The sequence below is a fragment of the Heteronotia binoei genome, chromosome 21 (assembly GCF_032191835.1).
Source record: "Heteronotia binoei isolate CCM8104 ecotype False Entrance Well chromosome 21, APGP_CSIRO_Hbin_v1, whole genome shotgun sequence".
NCBI lineage: Eukaryota > Metazoa > Chordata > Lepidosauria > Squamata > Gekkonidae > Heteronotia > Heteronotia binoei.
This window is the reverse complement of record NC_083243.1, coordinates 90705958-90724448: the sequence shown is the minus strand read 5'-3', so window position 1 is coordinate 90724448 and position 18491 is coordinate 90705958. Positions and strand designations below refer to the sequence as shown.

The 18491-nt window shown below is 42.2% G+C and overlaps 1 protein-coding gene across 1 annotated transcript in view; it reads right to left on the bottom strand.

Annotated features, from left to right (window-relative positions):
• The window catches only part of PLEKHH1 (pleckstrin homology, MyTH4 and FERM domain containing H1), a 117328-nt gene that overhangs the window by 60613 nt on the left and 38224 nt on the right, over positions 1-18491 (bottom strand). The window contains exons 5-9 of the mRNA XM_060263235.1: positions 15384-15467; positions 13706-13787; positions 7023-7924; positions 5755-5833; positions 2312-2403 (exon numbers count right to left, since the gene is read on the bottom strand). Of these exons, the coding sequence (XP_060119218.1) occupies positions 2312-2403; positions 5755-5833; positions 7023-7924; positions 13706-13787; positions 15384-15467 (1239 nt within the window). The remainder of the gene's footprint in view (positions 1-2311; positions 2404-5754; positions 5834-7022; positions 7925-13705; positions 13788-15383; positions 15468-18491) is intronic.

The window sequence follows — 18491 nt, the reverse complement described above, 5'->3', positions numbered from 1 at the left end:
ATCCACCACCCAGAATCAGATAAGAAGTGGAGAAAGGGTGGCCTGGGCTTCTCCAGGTGTTAATGAGGGCTGCTGGGGGTGTAGTGAAGCTCCTGGTGTCTGGCTGGCTGCTCTCCTAATCCAGGGATTGTTATGCAGCTGCACCTACTATTCAATGGACAAGGTAGGTAGGTGGGGAGGAGGGGGCATCAGAAAGGTTTAGGAGTTGTGCTCCTGTGAGCTCCTGCAGAATTCAAAGCCTGATTTCCATTATTATTTACACCATAGCCTGAGTCCACTATTTTTTCCAAGGGAGCTAGGGTTGCCAAATCGAACCCCAGAAATATCTGGGGACTTTGGGGGTGGAGCCAGGAGACTTTGGGGGTGGAGCCAGGAGACACTGGGGTGGAGCTAGGGGGAGGCTGAGCCCATCTTGGAGGAGCAGCCACGGCGAGCGGAGAAGAGGCCACTGCGCCGCTGCCACCTCGCCCGCTCCGCCTCTGGGGTGGAAGCGGGGGGGGGGGGGGGTGGAGGCGGGCCGGGGGCGTGGCGAGCCGCAAGTCCGGGTCCTAGAAGGGCCCGGATTCGCGGCTCGCCATGCTCCTGGCCTGCTTCCCCCTCCCCTGCACTGCTGCCGTCTCTTGGCTGCTCCTCCAAGATGGGCTCAGCTTGGGCCCATCTTGGAGGAGCAACTGCGGTGGGCGGGGAGGGGGTGGCAGCGGTGCGGCGGCCTCCGGGCGACTCACCATGCTCCCTGGCGCCGTTTCCCTCCTCTCCCCCTGCTTCCATTTTTTGGGGGAGCGGGGGAAGAGGGTGGAAATCCTGGGGTCCCCCACCAGGGTGGGAGGTTTGGGAAGCCTAAAGGGAGCTGATCTCTCCCAGCTGAAGACCAGTTGTAAAAGCGGGAAATCTCCAGGCCCAACCCAGAGGCTGGCAACCCTAAGTTCTATAGTTGCTCATCCCATTCTCCTGGGGCTTCCAATTCATTTTGTTTGTGCACCAGACACTATAAGTGAAACTAGAGCTATTACTTTATGTAAAATGTCTCGTTTGTTCAAACATGCCACAGAAAAGTCTATAATACTGGCGTGCATTGTAAATGTGGTGTTTCATGGATTATGACCATGGAATGTGTTGACTGTACTAATTTTGCTGGTGCTGTAACACACACACACACACACACACACCCTTACTAAGTAGAAGTCTCATATTTTGTTAATAGCTAAGGTACTGCAAGGAGAAAAACAGCCTGTCATGGGGAATGACTTAAATACCCTGATCACCATTCCTTTTGCTTGAAATCAGTCAGCCACTTTTCATTACAGTTTGTTTTCTACAGCATTGATGGGATTAGCAATATAATGCCATAGTCCTCTTTCTGTGACTTGACAACATTCTCACATTACTATTGTGTTACCTTGAGGTATTTTTCATTTCACCTACCCACATAGAGCTAGATCCAAACCTTTAAATCTGTAGCAATGTCAGTAGGAGACATACCAGGCATGTTGGAGGCAAAGTAGGTTGTTCCACTAAAGCCAGGGTAGAAAGTATTTACTGAGTGCATGGCTCTCAGTATCCTAGAAAGTGGAAATGTGGCTGGAGATGTGACTATTGATGTGTGACAAATAAAGTCTGAAGTATGTGATGGGGCAAGTCTGCTGCCATAACATGCTACATATGCACCTTTCACTGCTTTGGTGCAGTTTTGCTTCAGGTATAGTGACTTTGCAGAAGTTCAATATGGGAGAGGGAAAAGGGGGCATAGACTTTACTGCATAAACAGGCCCAGGATTCTTGCACTATGACAACTCCCTGTTCTCTGTGCTACCTATGCATTATACTTCATTATACTTCAAGGAGAGGCAACATCTGGGGCAGCTGTCCAATATTTTCTGCCCATTTAATTAGCCCTAGTCCACTGTTTCAGGCAACATCTTCAGCCTTGTAGCACTGCTATTCTTAATAAGATGCCTAAAATCCAGCCTCTATTTGAACTCTGGGATTAATCTTCATTTTTCATTTTATATCTTTCTCTCTACAAAGCCTGCAATACCAGTGTATATAGTGAAGTCTGATACCTTCTTGCAACAATGCTAATATATATTGTTTTCAGAGAGACAAAACTTGGGGGATTTGACCACTTGCTTAGTTTATCTCTCTTCTATTAAAATACTTGTTCCCAATGTAACCTTTTGCTGGCAACCAGAATATAAATTCTAAGGCTCTACTAAGGTCTCACGCCTAATTGTTACTCTCCACTGCAGTTTTCACAGGTTTGCCCACCTTTCCTAATTTTCTCCTAACAGAGAAATGTGAAATAGTTCCTTACCCCTTTTAGCATGGTGTAGACAGGCACTGTAACATTTCTGTAAATGAGGCAGGTAAATGGCCCAGGGGATGAATAAGTTGAGGCCTTTAAAACTGGGAATTGTTTTATGTTTAAAAGAGAGAGAGAGAGAGAATAAAGACCAATGAAAATATTAATGGAAGTATTAGCATTTAGCGGTGGGGTTACAGGGGTGTACATTGGCATGGCAATAGGGAAGATGAAAAAACTCAACAAGTGATCATGAAGTTATTAGGAAAAGAGCATTCATCATTAAAGTCAAAGATTAAATATAGAAATAATAGAGGGGGGGGGGCTGAGCCCAAAATGCATTCTCTGGAACATTCACTATCTATTCATAGACCCAAAAGGACAGGGAGGATAGGAATCTTCAGGCAGCAGAGGAAAGGTTTGTGAAAATACATAAGCACTCATAATTATTTCCATGTTCTCCCATTAAACTACCTGTGATGAGGCTTCAGGGCATGTGTATTTTTCATTCTGGTTAGGAATGTCTGCCGAAATTGTAAACCCTGAACCACATGGCAGAGGAATGTTTTGGCTGAGGTATAGCCAACACAAGGAACAATCCTAAGCAGGCCTACTCAGATGTAAGTCTCATATTATTCAACAGAGCTCACTCCCAGGAAAGTGCCCTTAGGAATACAGCCTACAAGTGTCATCCTAAACAGAGTTGCACAAACTTATAAGCAAACTTATTTGTTGAAAGCAACAAGATGCTCACTGCATTTATCCCTAATAAAAGTCACCTTCTTAGGTGAATCATTACGCCACAGCTTTGTTCTTTCCACAGGAATGCCCTCCCAAACAATTCTGTTTTGTACATTTTACAAAATGATAGAAGTTTGGGGCCTTCCTAATAGCCTCAGGTAGACCCTACCACAGTGTATGATGTTGGAAATATGTAACTGTTCTGTATGTCCTTTGCAAAGTTCTAAAGTTCCAGTCATTATAGGGTTAACACTGTGCCTGATTCCCTACTGTCTGCATGACCTAGGAAGAAGATAATGACTGCTGTCAATCAAGGTCTAGAAGCAGAAAACCTGTTTTGTCTGTTTGGTCAGTTAGTCAGGTGACTTCCTTTGTTCAGGCAGAGAGGTCAAGAAGGAGGAGGAAGTGGTCTTCCGTTAAGCATGTGGCCTTCTAGTGTGAGGATATAGATCTTTAGTGTTTGTTATTTTCACCTCCCAGTACCCTTTCCCTGTAGTAATAAATATGTTTTTGCTTTCATGTTAAATGCCTCTCAATGATTATTTGATCCAGTGATCCATCGCACTGTTTGAGATAAAGAAATAGAATTTCAAAGAGAATTTCCTAAAATATGAGCCATTACAAATTATGCACGTGAATGAACAATTGACAATTTTAATTTATTTGCGGGATGGCATCTCAGATTGCTTTGCTCAGATAAGCAGATTTAGAAGGGTATAACTGCTTAGGATGGTACTGTAAAAAGAAGCCACTTCCTGTCTCAGAGCTCTTGGGATGTAGCACCAGCCTCCCCAAAGTGTCCTCGTCCTCTGGGTGAGGAATTCATTGGGGGTGGAGAACAATTTTTTTTTTAATTTATTTTTATATCCCGCCCTCCCTTGCCAAAGGCAGGCTCAGGGCGGCTCACAGACATGGAAACCATGATTTAAATAAAATACAGTGTAAACAAGAATTTTAAAATACAATTCAGTTACATAAATTAGTTAAAATAGATAAAAACAAGTACTATAAGGTGCTATAGGTCACAATCATACATAAGATGGCTAGATGGTTACACGTCAGTTCCAATTTCGGTTTAGCCAGGTTCTATCTTAAAAGCAAGCTGGAAGAGAAAAGTTTTGCAAACCCTGCGGAATTGATTCAGGTCCTGCAGGGCTCGCATCGTCTCTGGAAGTTGATTCCGCCATCGAGGGGCCATTACTGAAAAAGCTTGCTCCCTGGTTGTCTTCAGTCTAGCTTCTCTTGGCCCAGGGATTTTTAAAAGATTTTGAGAGCTAGATCTCAGTGCTCTCTGGGGGACATATGGGGAGAGGCGGTCCCTAAGGTAGGCAGGTCCTCGGCCATATAGGACTTTAAAGGTAATAACCAGCACCTTATAGCGAACACGGTACATAACCGGCAGCCAGTGCAGGTCCCGCAGCCCAGGCTGCACGTGTTCCCACCAAGGTAGTTCCACCAGCAGCCTGGCCGCCGCGTTCTGCACTACCTGGAGTTTCCGTGTTTGGTATAAGGGCAGCCCCATGTAGAGGGCATTGCAGTAGTCTAATCTCGAGGTGACCGTTGCGTGGATCACAGTTGCTAGGTCGCCGTGTTCCAGGAAGGGAGCCAACTGCCTCGCCCTCTTGAGGTGGAAGAAGGCGGCTCTAGCAGTGGCAGCTATCTGGGCCTCCGTTGATAAGGAGGATTCCAGTAGCACTCCCAGGCTCCTGACCCTGTGCACTGGTATCAGTGGCGCACCGTCAAAAGCTGGTAGGGTAATCTCCCCTCCTGGTCCGCCGCGGCCCACGCAAAGGACCTCAGTCTTCGCCGGATTCAACTTCAGCCCACTCAGCCTGAGCAAGTCAGCCACGTCTTGTAACGCTCGGTCCAGATTTATAGGGACATCACCAGTCTGGCCGTCCATCAATAGATAGAGCTGGGTATCATCAGGGTACTGATGACAGCCAAGCCCGTACCTCCGTGCAATCTGGGCAAGGGGGCGCATAAAGATGTTGAACAACATCGGGGAGAGAACTGCCTCCTGAGGCACCCCACAGTGAAGTGGGTCTCTCTGGGACAGCTCCCCCCCCGATTGCCACCCTTTGTCCCCGACCTTCAAGGAAGGAGGAGAGCCACTGTAAGGCTAGCCCCCGAATTCCTGCGTCGGCGAGGCGGCGGGACAGCAGCCGATGGTCGACCATATCGAACGCAGCCGATAGGTCTAGCAGCAGCAATACTGCCGAGCCGCCTTGATCCAGTTGCCGCCGGAGGTCATCCATGAGGGCGACCAAGACTGTTTCTGTCCCATGGCCCGGGCGAAAGCCGGACTGGCACAGGTCCAGGACGGAAGCGTCCTCCAGAAAATCTTGTAACTGTAACGCCACAGCCCTCTCGATAATTTTGCCCAAAAAGGGCAAATTTGAGACCGGTCGCTAATGTGCCAATTCGGCCAGATCTGATGTAGACAAATAAAAGACAAAGCTGAACAGTGAGTTGGTATGCATGACACCAGCTGCTCCTAGGATGTATTCTGCCAAACAAAATGCTGCAAATGCATCCTGAAGTTTGCTTGTATCCATGAACTAGCCTTATCAACAAACACAAGCTACCAAATGTATTTTAATTCAACCTGTAGTAATCTACCAAGAGAAGCATTTAAATTCCCGAGTGATTAAAAATACAACTGGAAATATCAGCTTTACAACAGTGGTATCTCTGAGTGGGCTAGTACTTACTCTGGCTAGAAGAGTCATTCCCAAGAGCCACTTCTGACAGTCTCATTCCACTCTTGGCTATTGCATAGATACGGCTCTCCTAAAACAAGGGTGAAAAAAATCAGAGGAAAAGGCAAATCAAAAACAAAATCCTCTTCTAGCTGCAAGCATCCTGGGTTGCCTTGTTCATTCTTCATAACCTGTTACTTTCCCCCTCATTGTGTTCTGAGACCAATACTGAGAAACTCAGTTACAAGTAAATATCTCGCATGGCACAAAATTGTAAACTATCTGTTGGATAGGAAGGAGGACATTATCAGTGTCATCCTAAGCAAAGTTATCTCCTTCCAAATTCAGTGAAATCAAGGAGCTTAGAAGGATGCAGCTCAGCTTAGGGTGGCACTATAAGGAAGAAAGGAAGGAAGGAAGGAAGAGATTTTAGTTGTGATGGTCCTCAGCAACAGAAACAGACATCAAGAAGGTGGGCAGGAGGGAAAGGGCTGGGAAGAGAAGGGGTGTTGTGGGGGGCACAACTGTGGCAGGGAAGGTTTTATCATACTCATCCAATCTGTTATTTCTTCCCCCCAACCCCAGATCTTGAACCCTTCCAACATTGCTTTGCAACAGAGAAGCAGAAACTGTGGTTTAAAAATTCAGGTCACACATAATACCTTTCTGATGTGTTCTCTAAAGTGCTTAAAGATGCAAGGCTCAAAAAGCCTTAGTTCACCTAACTGCACCATAAATTAAAGATTGGTTTCACAGTTATGATTATACTCTCCAAAGGGAATGGAAATAACAATTGGGAATGTATTTGTAATAAACTATGGTACAGCCCTTTAATTTATGTCTTGACTTTTTGGCCATGAATCATCAGACTCTGGCATATTGTCTAGCGTATCCATCAGTTCTCATGCTTATAGGTGCAGACTGCTATAGCACAAGAATGTAGGAGGCCAGGCAAGAACAGTCCATAGTCAGCAACACACTTCACAATGTTCTGCCCCTCCCCAGGCCCAATTTCCCTTCACTACATAACATTCTTCCTTTATACTACTGCCTTATTTTGCAATTAGGAAAGAGCTCTTAGCCTAACCAAGGGTGGAACTTACATCTAATAAACAAGAACTGATTATCACATAAAATAACAAAGCAAAGTCTGTAATTTATATAATTATTCAGTTTCATTAAAAACTGTGAAGTTGGCTTTTCAAGGCAAAGAAGTTTGATTTTAAATCTGTGGTATATGTTATCTTCCCACTTACAGTGATTCCTGATTCATATCTTACCCAAGATGGAAATCTGTGCAAGGGAGGAGTGGGGGGTTTGTCTCCCAAGTCCCTTACGTTGGCTTCAGAAGTCCCCATCTCCTTGCTTGAACAAAGATTCTGAGGAGTCTCTTTGTCTATCCCTCCCTCCTCCTTCAGACAATCCTCCATCTCCATTTTCTCTGCTACCTCTTCATCAATATCTGTCTCTTCCACTTCTCTCTGGCTTTGCTCAAGAGCTCTAACAGACCGAAATTTGCTGATCTCAATGTTCACCACATGATGAAAACAGTCAGTTCCTGACTGAGGTTGGCTATAATGCCTCTTGGCTAGTTGGATGCTGTCTCTTGGATTGCTCGGAGTCCGAGCTTTTGGGAGAGTCATACTGCCACCTTCCTTCCTTGAGAAATCTGAAGGTACTAAAGTAATAGTTTTTGACAAGTTTAAGGCTGGAATGGATGGTGAAACAGAACAATTAGGAGCCTTTGCTATTTCTCTGGAGGACAAATCTAACCTATGAGTATGGAATGTGGTGCTCAGTTCATCTGATGGATTGTACAGAACAGATGCTATCTTGCCCAAGTCACTGATGGACTTTTGAAGTTCCAGAGGAGACTGTAAAGTCAAAGCTCCATGAAATTTCATAGTATCAGTTTGATGGTTCAGTGATGCTGTGCAGGTTTTTGGAGATGCCAGAGAGACAAAATCTTTTTCTGAAGAATTCTTGTCATGTGAGGAGTCAACAGCAAATTTCAGTGAGTTCTGGAAAGGTTTTGATGTTATAGCTTTTGCAGATAAATGTTGATAAGTCTGTTGGATGTCCACCGAGAAAAGACTGGAATTCTGGTCTGAGTTCTCAAGGAAGGGTGATAGTGAACTTCTAGGTAGCTGAACATTACAACTTGAAACAGATGGAGTTGTATCTACAATTGGGAGCAAAAGACAAGAGGAGTTTTTCGTTTGGAGATTACTCAGTATGACTTATTTTTGCAAAATTCATTCCAGATATTTATGTACTAAACAAACAATCTATGTGTGGATCAGCACATTGGCTCTTTGAATTCAGGAGCAGATCAGTCATTCAGCCACCGGTTCTATGTAGTAATGTTGCTTGATTTTTACCTTGTTCCTTCAGAGAACTAAGCCATTTGATTGGATAGGAATCCTGTATAAGTTATAACAATATAACTTTTGTGAGTCAACCTAGTCCTGGTCAGAATTTCTCTGCTAATAATTGTATGATTCAGCCATTGACCTTGTCCTTTCTTACTCTGTGCCACAGACTGCCACTTGGCTTTGTGATTGCTGTACTTGCATCAGTATGTATACTCACATGGCACTTCAATCATTGTAATAACCTACATGGCATTTTTCAAGTATGCAAAGAGTTGCATATATATGTTATTTTATATCTAAGTCTTAATCATATTTTATTATTTTACATCTAAGTCTAAATTATAAATTGTTATATGTGTTTTGATTTTATAATTATAAGGTATTGTTATTGTTTGTATTATGACTGTGAGCTGCCCAAAGTCCGCATGGAGTAGGCGGCATATAAATTTAAAGAAAATAAATAAATATTTTTTACTAATCTTTACAGCATCCCTATCAGATATGCCAGAATTATCACCCCCATATTGCAGAAAAGGGACTGAGGCTATTTATGGCTTGCTTTAGGCCACCTATTGAAATCATGGCAGAAGTGAGATATTAGGCGAGGACTTCCTACTCTCATTTCACACTCCTCCAAATGTACAGCATGAAAAGGTCTGATGACTTGATCATTTTTTTTCCAACAGAAAAATCATGAAATTTCAGTACTGGAAAAAAACTTATACTATAGACCAGGGGTGACCAAACTGTGGCTCAGGAGCCACATGTGGCTCTTTCACACATATTGTGTGGTTTTTGAAGCTATCAGTTGGCTTGGAAAAGGCATTTCTCTCTTTCAATAGTTTCACCAAGCCATGCCAGCTGGCAGTCTGGAAATGTATTTTAAGTCAAAATTGCTTTCTTTCCACACCTCTCTCCTCATCTATTTGCCTTCCTTCCTTCCTGTCTTGTGACTCTCAAACAACTGATGTTTATTCTATGTGGCTCTTACATAAAGCAAGTTTGGCCACCCCTGCTATAGACATTCACAATATTTGGAAGATTTCTTGTGTTTAAGTGTAATTATTTTTGCAAAAGTTAATATGCTATCGTATGTTCAACGATCATACATTATTAAAGATTTTAATGTTATAAAGTTTAGCTTACTGTCTAAACATGTTGGTAGTCCTACCTTTGTGATTCTAAGAGAGTTTCTGTCCAAATAATACACTTTCTTTGAATTTCCACATAATTTATTTTTTGCCTTAATGTTTTCCCTATCTTTCATAAGGCAAAAAATTGAATATGCATGTGCTGATGGTAGCATAGGGTGCAACAGTCTGCAACTCTTTCTCAAGTAGAGTATACTTGTAATTTTTCTTATAGAATTTCCCCCCTTTTACATGCCATTAAAATGCCAATAATACAGGTTTATATGCTAACTAAGTTACACAACTGAAGCATTCCATGTTGCTTGATCATCAAAAGAAGCTTAGGTTTGCTACACAATGCGTACTTTTTCTATATTTCAATTTTGACAGAATTTCTGAATTCTACTCTAGCATTTCCAGAAGATAGTCCATCTTTTTCACCAGGACTCAAAGTGGATTATACACAGTGAGTCAATACAACCCACAACAAACTATACCACAGTCCATGATAATTTATCCAAGGAAACTGTGAAGACTTGTACAGTGCTACCCTATTGACAGCATAGAAAAGTTCTCTTGAATAATTCAGTTTTGCATAGTTTGCAGAAAGCCAGAAGAACGAGAGCCTTCCTGACTGCAGGCAGGCCACTTCACAAAGTGGGAGCCACTGCAAAGAAAGCATCATGGATGGGCAGTTGTTGATTTTGCCCATTTGCCGGTTGGCACCTGCAGAGCATAAACTTCTTTCTTTCTTTCTTTCTTTCTTTCTTTCTTTCTTTCTTTCTTTCTTTCTTTCTTTCTTTCTTTCTTTCTTTCTTTCTTTCTTTCTTTCTTTCTCTCTCTCTCTCTCTCTCTCTCTCTCTCTAGACTACTGTTCTTGTTACTCTTTCTACCCTTCTGTCCAAAGACAGTTAACATTCTATTAAACTTACACAGATTGATCTAACTCTAATCATGCATATTTTAGAGGATATATAAATTTTACTGATGTAATTATGTTTATACTTGTATTTTATGTTTTGGAATTACCCAATTTTTAATTGTTTTGCTGGTTTGATTACTGTATTATGCTCTTTTACTTTTAAGTTTACTTGCTATGGCTTTTATTGCTAATGCAATAAAGTTTATATATATATATATTAGAGGACAAGTATAGTCAGTTACTGACAACACTAGTCAGATAATAGCCTCCCAACCCCTCTATAGAGCTTACAGGTCTACTCTGAGCCATAAACTAGATAAAATTCCTTATCAGTATACTGAATGGCAAAATTCCTTCCTTACCACCAAAATGGATTGTTAAAATGGCTAAAAGACTATCATCATCACTTTGCAATTTTCTAGTGGTCAAAACCATAGAGAAAGCAGATGATCAGAAGAGATGCCTGTCTGGAAGAAACAGATATATGTTTTGCCACAGCCCTTGTTATTTTCAAAAAGGAAATTGCATTCTCCTATTCAGAAGAACTTCCTGTTAATTCCAAACACACTTCTATGCGTATGCATTATGGAGGGGAGTTTGAGCCTGTTTGGAGAGGAGGGACATACTCTCCACAAATGTTTAAAGCCAATGTTGTTTTTATTATAACTTGTCACATTCCAGAGCTGAGCACTGGCATAAAAGACACTTTCAGAGTTAAGCCTTGGTTAAACCCTCTCCTCACATACAAAAAAAAACTATTCAGGAGCCTCTGAATTGACTCAGGGGCTGATCTAATACACTTATATGTGGAAGTCAATGTATTATTCAGAACAGACTGATCGGTGGCATCTCAGAACACTTAATACCAGGTTATTGTCACAACTGTCTCATTCTGTAAACATTCAGAGCAGATGATGACAACCTGCTTACAAAGCTTCCAACTAGAAGGGTGCATGCATGCACTTGTAGAGAAAGCAAAAGCCTAGTGGATGAAGAGGCATAAGTACATGCCAATGAGTTTTGCAGCACAGAATTCACACCCTGCCATTTCCCTTGCATTTGAAACATTAATTACATTCTGGTGAAAATCACTGCCTTTGGAATTCAGGAAAAGATTTATTTAACTACAAGCAAGATGAATCACAGACAAAGTAGGCTTTTTTACACAGTGGGCTTCAAATGTCTATATGTATTAGGACAATACATGACCCATGGTGCTCACCACCATGTTGAAATCTACACTGCTACATCAGGGGAGCGTGGCAGAGGAGCTCCTGCTAGAAAAAGAGCTTTATCAAACTAACCTTATCTCTTTTTTGGAGAAGGTTACTACCTTGCTGGATCAGGGGAATGTTCTAGACATAGTTTATTTTAATTTCAATAAGGCTTTTGATAAGATTCCACATACTGTTCTTGTTGACAAGTTGGTAAAATGTGGTTTGAATCCTGTTACTGTTAGATGGATCTGTAACTGGTTGACAGATCACACTCAAAGAGTGCTTGTGAATGGTTCCTCATCCTCTTGAAGAGGAGTGACAAATGGAGTGCTTCAGGAATTGGTCATGGGGCCTGTTTTGTTCAACATCTTTATAAATGGTTTGGATGAAGGAATAGAGGGAATGGTTACTAAATTTGCAGATGATACTAAATTGAGAGGGGTAGTAAATATGGTAGAAGACAGAGGATACAAGATGATGCTGACAGACTGGAAAACTGGGTTACAACAAAGAAAATGAATTTTAACAGGGATAAATGTAAAGTTCTGCATTTAGGTAGGAAAAATCAAATGCAAAATTATAGGATGAGGGAGACTTGTGTCGGCAGTGGTATGTGCAAAAAGGATCTTGGGTCTTAGTAGACCATGCACCAAACATTAGTTAGTAGTGTGATGCAGTAGCTAAAAAGGCAAATGTGATTTTAGGCTGTATCAACAGAAGAATAGTGTCCAGGTCATGCAAAGTGATGGTATCACTTTGCTCTGCTCTTGTTAAATCTCACCTAGAGTAATGTGTTCTATCTTGGGCACCACAATTTAAGAAAGATATAGACAAGCTGGAACATGTCCAGAGGAGGGCAATGAAGGTGATGAGGTGTCTGGAGACCAAGTCCTATGAGGAAAGGCTGAAGAAGCTGGGTATGTTTAGCCTGGAGAGGAGACGTGATATGATTGCCATCTTCAAGTACTTGAAGGGCTGTCATATAAAGAATGCTGTGGAGTTGTTTTCAGACCAGAACTGATTGGTTGAAATTAAATCAAAAGAGTTTTCATCAAAATACTAGGAAGAACTTCTTGACAGAGCAATTACTCAGTGGAACAGGAAGCGGTGGGCTCTCCTTCTTTGAAGGTTTTCAAACAGCGACTGACAGCAATGCTGATTCTGTTAACTTAGGCAGTTTGGGAGAGGGAGGTCAGAAAGGGTTGCATCAGTGCTAAGTTGTTGGGGGGGGTTTTGCCATCTTCTGGGCATGGGGTGGGGTAACTGGAGGTGGGGGAGGTATTTGCGAATTTCCTGCATTGTGCAGGGGGTTGGACTAGATGTCCCTGGAGATCCCTTCCAACTCTATGATTCTATGAACCAAGATCTACCTCATAGCACCGCACCTACCTCATGGACCGACATCCACCTATGCAAACCTCAACTTCATCAAACATCCAAATGTACAAGCAAGCTATTTTGACTACATCCAAGGTTTCCCCATCTACAGGAGGTAAGTGGGTGACCACCTCCCAGGTCCAAGGAGAAGGGTTGGTGAACCCCAGAACCCATATCCATAATGAGGTGCACCACCTCCCAGGCCCAGGGGGAGTGTGGTGGATCATCAGGGGGAGGCAGGTGGGTAACTGCCTTTGAGGCCTGAGGAGAAGGGTTGGCCACTGCCAGAATCCATCTCCACCATGAGAAGGTGGGCAGGTGCCCTCCTCCAAGGCCCAAATGGGAGTTTGGCGGTCCAACCCCCTAAACCCTATCACTAGGGGGAGGCAGGTAGATGAACACCTCCTGAGCCCAAGAAGAATTGCCCGTCTGCAGCAACAATGTCTATGAGGAGGAGGTGGGCAGTACTCACCCCCCAAGCCAATCCCCTCTAAACTTGAAGGGCAGGTAGACGGACACCCTGGGAAGGTCTGCAAGTTTGCTGCCTCAACATACTCCTCCTGAACCTGTGGCTGTGATTTCCCCACAGAGCACTTTCCTGGGGTCGCCTGCTTTGGGGAGCTGTATCTCAGGCCCTCCTAAATCCAATACTCACCAAACTTGGTAGGCAAGTAGAGGAGAGTCAGCTGGAGACTCGCTGTGAGTTCAGAATCTCTAGCCCACAGGGGTGCAATTCTACCAAATCGCAAACCTCATGAAATGAACCAGCTCAGTAAATGAGTGAGACACCACAAACCTGGATGAACCTCCATTTTCCCGGTTTTTGCCCACCTTTATTAACTACCCAACAATGTGATAGCAGGAACAGAACTGAGGATTCTTGCTTCCAATTACCCTATTGATTCCTAGACATTAGTGATCAGTTTAAAAAAACACATTTACCCTTCAAAGCTTTCTGAAGTGCTTCAATCTGCTCTGTCAACCTCAGGTTGCAACTCCTAAGGTAATGGTTTTCCAGCTCAAGCTGTAAAACAATGGAGGAAAACTATGAAAAAGAATAATTTGAAATACCTTTTCATTTACAAAGGTTCTGTGCAGGTTTCTTAATTAAATGAAATCTTTTTTATAATTAAAATTAATTCAATCAAAGAACTTTTTAAAGTCTCACTACTTGGAATAATCCTTTACCCCAGGGCTTTTTTGGTAGAAAAAGCCCAGCAGGAACTCATTTGCATCTTAGGCCATACTCCATGATGTCACCACTGCGCTTTTTTGTAGAAAAAGCCTGGCAGGAGTTCATTTGCATATTAGGCCATACCCTCTGATGCTTTGCCAGCCAGAACTGCATTCCTGTGTGTTCCTGCTAAAAAAAAAAGCCCTGCTTTACCCTATCACTTTGTAGCCACACACACCAACATCTACTAAGTTCAATGAAGCTGGACTCACTTAACTAAATTACTAACTAAATTCAGAGATTGTACTATAAACTTGAATTTTTACAGGGCCAACTCAACAGCCAATTGCACCAGAAAAGAAGAGCATATAACTGGACACTATGGGTTAGATCCAAAGTCTCTCTACTGTAAGTGAAAAGGCCATGAGCACAGCCCTGGAAAGCCAGTATATACATTTTCTATATAAATAAAAATAGGCACTTCTGTGATGTAAGAGAGATTTTTTTTGATTAATCTTTCTCACTGCAGATAGTGTTACCAAATATGGGTTAGAAAATTCCCAGATATTTGCAGGTGATACCTGGAGAGGGTGGAATTGAGTAGGGGATATAATGCTACAGGGTCCATCCTCTGAGGAATCCATTTTCTTCAGAGGCAATGATCCCTATAATCTGGAGAGCAGTTGTAATTCCAGGAGATCTCCAGGTTGGCACCCCTAACTGCAAATCCCCATAATGTTATATCCCAAGGCCTTCTGGGGGGTTCCCCAAGTTCTGAGGACCTGTTTTGGGACAATGTGAAGGCTGCAAAAGGAAAGTGAGGATTGAAAAGCCCATCTAACTAACGGAGGTCTGCTTGTGGTCCTTTGAATCCAACTATGTATATTCTCATATTTCACCTAAAAAGACTCCTGATGATAGTGTCAATGCAGTGGTTTCCCCAAGGATCCTTAGACAGGACCCCCATAAGCAGAGAGAAAAAAATCAGTATAGCCACTTTGCTATGGAAGCTTACTGAACAACCTTGAGCCAGTCACACTATCTTTGCCTAACTGCCTCACAGGGTTGTTATGAAAATAAAATGGAGAGCAAAGGATGCAATCCACTTTGGGTTCCCATTGGAGAGAAAGGTAGAGTATAGATGAATGAATGGATAAATAAATAACAGGTAGCATTGGACAGCTGCCAAGTAAAGGATGGCCATGAAATAGTGGGCCTAAAAGCCCATTTTTGTGTCAGCACAGTTGTGAAAACATACAGGGATGTAAAAAACAGCAGCTCTTTAGTAAGCCATACACAGTGAAACATAGCTTGTGTTTGAAATATTCCTAATAAAGAATTCTGTTTTCATGAATGCTGTATTGCTGTTGTCCATGAAGCTTTTCTATCACACACTAATAAATATTTCAACCAGTACAGCTCAGAAAAGAGGAGACAAATGCCCACCTCTTTCAGCTTAACTGTCACCCAGTCCTTAATTTTGGCAGCTTTTTCTTGAACAATTTTAGCTTCTTGTGCTCTCAATCGCTTCTGTAAAAGAAAAAGACGAAAGTGTTAGGAAAGTACTAGAGTCAATTTGATCTCATTTTTCATAAATGTGCTTGAGTATCCTTTTACAAGATATCTTGCTTGTGCAATTGAAAGGGATATATTGAAGATCTTATGGACTTGCACCCAGGGATGGTAGTGGGGAAAGGGTGCAAACTGCATGAAAGCCCTACAAGGCTGAACACCCCAAGGTTATGTATTCATTCATATTGCTTAAGGTTAAAGGACAAGAAAGACTGTTCAAACGTTCACCTATAGGCCAGTGTCTTATGTTCTAATCCCAGAATTCCATGAAAATGAGCTGGAGTGCAAGCAATGATGACAAATGAACATGGGGACAATCAACAGTCTTGAGTGAAAGGGAGGAGGAAGAGAGGGTTACATTCCAACAGCCACTGCAGCATGTTCTCTGAAGATGAGCCAAAATGATTCCTTAGCTGAGGATTATAAATAGTGAGGAACAACAAGCAACTGCAGCAGCCTCAAGCGGGAAGAAACAGAAGTGGATAGCTACCCTCCCCAACACCCACTGGACAACTAATGTGGTGATTAAAACAAAACAAACAATCAAAAAGACTCAGTACTATGTGATTATCATGGCAGAGTGCCTTGAGTTAAATTTATGCCAATGACTGGAAATCCTGTTTCCACAAATACGTATTATCCAAAGAATATACTCAGTTCCTACCTTATATTGGATGCACCACGCAAGCATACATTTAGGAAACTTAAACTGGTGGCAAAGTATCTCCACAACATGTTGCCGAGCAGAGCTTCTGATTGGCCACTGGAGATCTGATTGGCTGTGCAGATTAGGGTTACCAGACCTTTCACTATGGTGGTAGGTCTCCTGTTGACAACCTGCTTTGCATTTTTTTAAAAATGTTGGGGATATGTGTGGTGGTACCACTTTCAGGGAGAACTGGAAATGACAGTGCATAGCTCTAGAAAATACTGAAAAGGTTTGGATTCTGGCGATTCCTAGACCTATCCACCAACATTTCTGGCTTTTCCTTGGAAGTGATGTCACAGCGCACATGACACCACAAATCCTCCCATGTTTATTATGTCTATTTTATACTATCATGAATTGCTCTGAGCCTCACTTTGTGGGGGAGAGGAGGTATATAAATTGAATAACAAATAAATGCCCACCCTCCGGCCTGCCAGTTGCCAGGCCAAATTAAAATAATATTTGGGCATCAGTTGGTAGTATAGTGTTGTTTTTTCTCTTCCTTACTCCTCTTTCCCAGTGTATTTTAAAATAGTATTCATTTTCTTCCCTGCGCTCAGGCTTTCTCTCTGTGTCTGGTTGGCTCTGACTCCTATGGCAGCCATTTTGTGACTGTGCTCACCAATCTGTGTCAGAATTCGAACGGTTTCCACAGGCTCAAAAAGTCTGGGGCCTAAGATCTACCACAAGGAAAGTAAGTACAGGATTGCAGTCTAGGTGGCTGGGTTTTAACCAGAATCTGAACATGCCACTGAGTACTTGTTTGGCCTATTAGCTTTCCTGGATTCCTAGCTTTTATTTTTTAAAAGGCAAATATCTAGGCCTTCTAGATTCAGAAGTAGAAAGCAAAATGTACAGATCATTTTCTACCAAATTTATGCTGTGAAAAGAGACTTCTGCCAATTTCCTTTTGTTCTAGTCAATAAGGCAGGTCACAGTTGAGACTGAGATGTATGGGAAGCCCAAGGTAGGGTTGCCAGTCCCCAGGTCCCCATGGGTTTCCCCCCAGTTTTCAGGGTTTCTGCCCACTGCCAGCCAACTGGCCAGTGGGAGGGGGAAATCCCACCCCCACACAGTGACACTGTACAGTGACACTTTGGTTTGAGGGCAAAACTCTATGGATTGAAGCCAATTTTACCACAGAGTTTTGTCCAAAAACTAGAGCATTGCCAAATGATGTCCCAGACATGATGATATCATTTCCAGGTGATGTCATCATGTCAGGGATGTCCCACCAGTGCAACGAGGGGACCAGGGAATGCTTTGCTTTCATTGAATTTGTTGAGGGCTTGCAGTTAATTCCATGTTTTCTGTTACTTCGCTTTTAACCCGCTTCTAAGAGTAACTAGTATTAAAGAATAGTATCTCATACCTTTTTCTGTATTCTGCCCCCCTCTTTTAAATGTAATTTAGTCTGCCTACTAAAAATACAAAGAGGGAATATTTATCAGTTCATTCCACAGCTCTTTCAGGTTGAGAGCAGCAGGAAAAAAAAGTGATCTTTATATTTCATAACAGTAAAATGATTTTAGATGGTACATCAGTAAGTCAAATGGAGCCAAAATGGGTGGCATTACCTACTGATGGAGGGCATGGAAGCAGTCCAATCTTTCAGGTGCTTTTGTCTTTGAAAATTTTGCAGGCTATACAGAATATATTATTTATTATTACATTTATTACTTTAGACTTTTATCCTGCCCTCTCTGCAAGCAGACTCAGGGGCGGCTAACAATCAGTTCAAACATTTATAATTACAATTTAAAAACAATTAAATACAATTAAAATGTTTTTTAAAAACACTTTTTATTTTAATTAAACAAAAAGAACTATTTACAATGAATATTAGAACAGATTTACTTTTTCTCCATCCTCGAAATCAAGTCATCACAGATTTTTGTCAGTTCGTCTTTTTCCTTCACCTTCTGTTCCATAAGCCTCTCCAGTGACTGGACTCTCACTTGTTCCTTGCGCAATGCAGCCTGCAGTGCCATCACTTCCACTTTCGCTTTGCTGCTTATTTCAGCTATCTCTTTATTAGCTTGGCATAGCTTTTCTTCTGCATATGCTTTCAGAGCCTGATATCTCTGCTCTTCCTTCTTAGCTCTGGCAGCATAGTCTTCAACACACTTCTTCAGAGCCTCTTCATTCTTTTGAAATCCTTCTATGGCCTCTTTCCGTTTCTCAGATCGTTTGAAGAGGTCAGCAAACAATTTTTCCATGGAATTCAGCTCAGAGAGTAATTGCTGTTTTTCATCTAGTACTTTCTGTAGTTC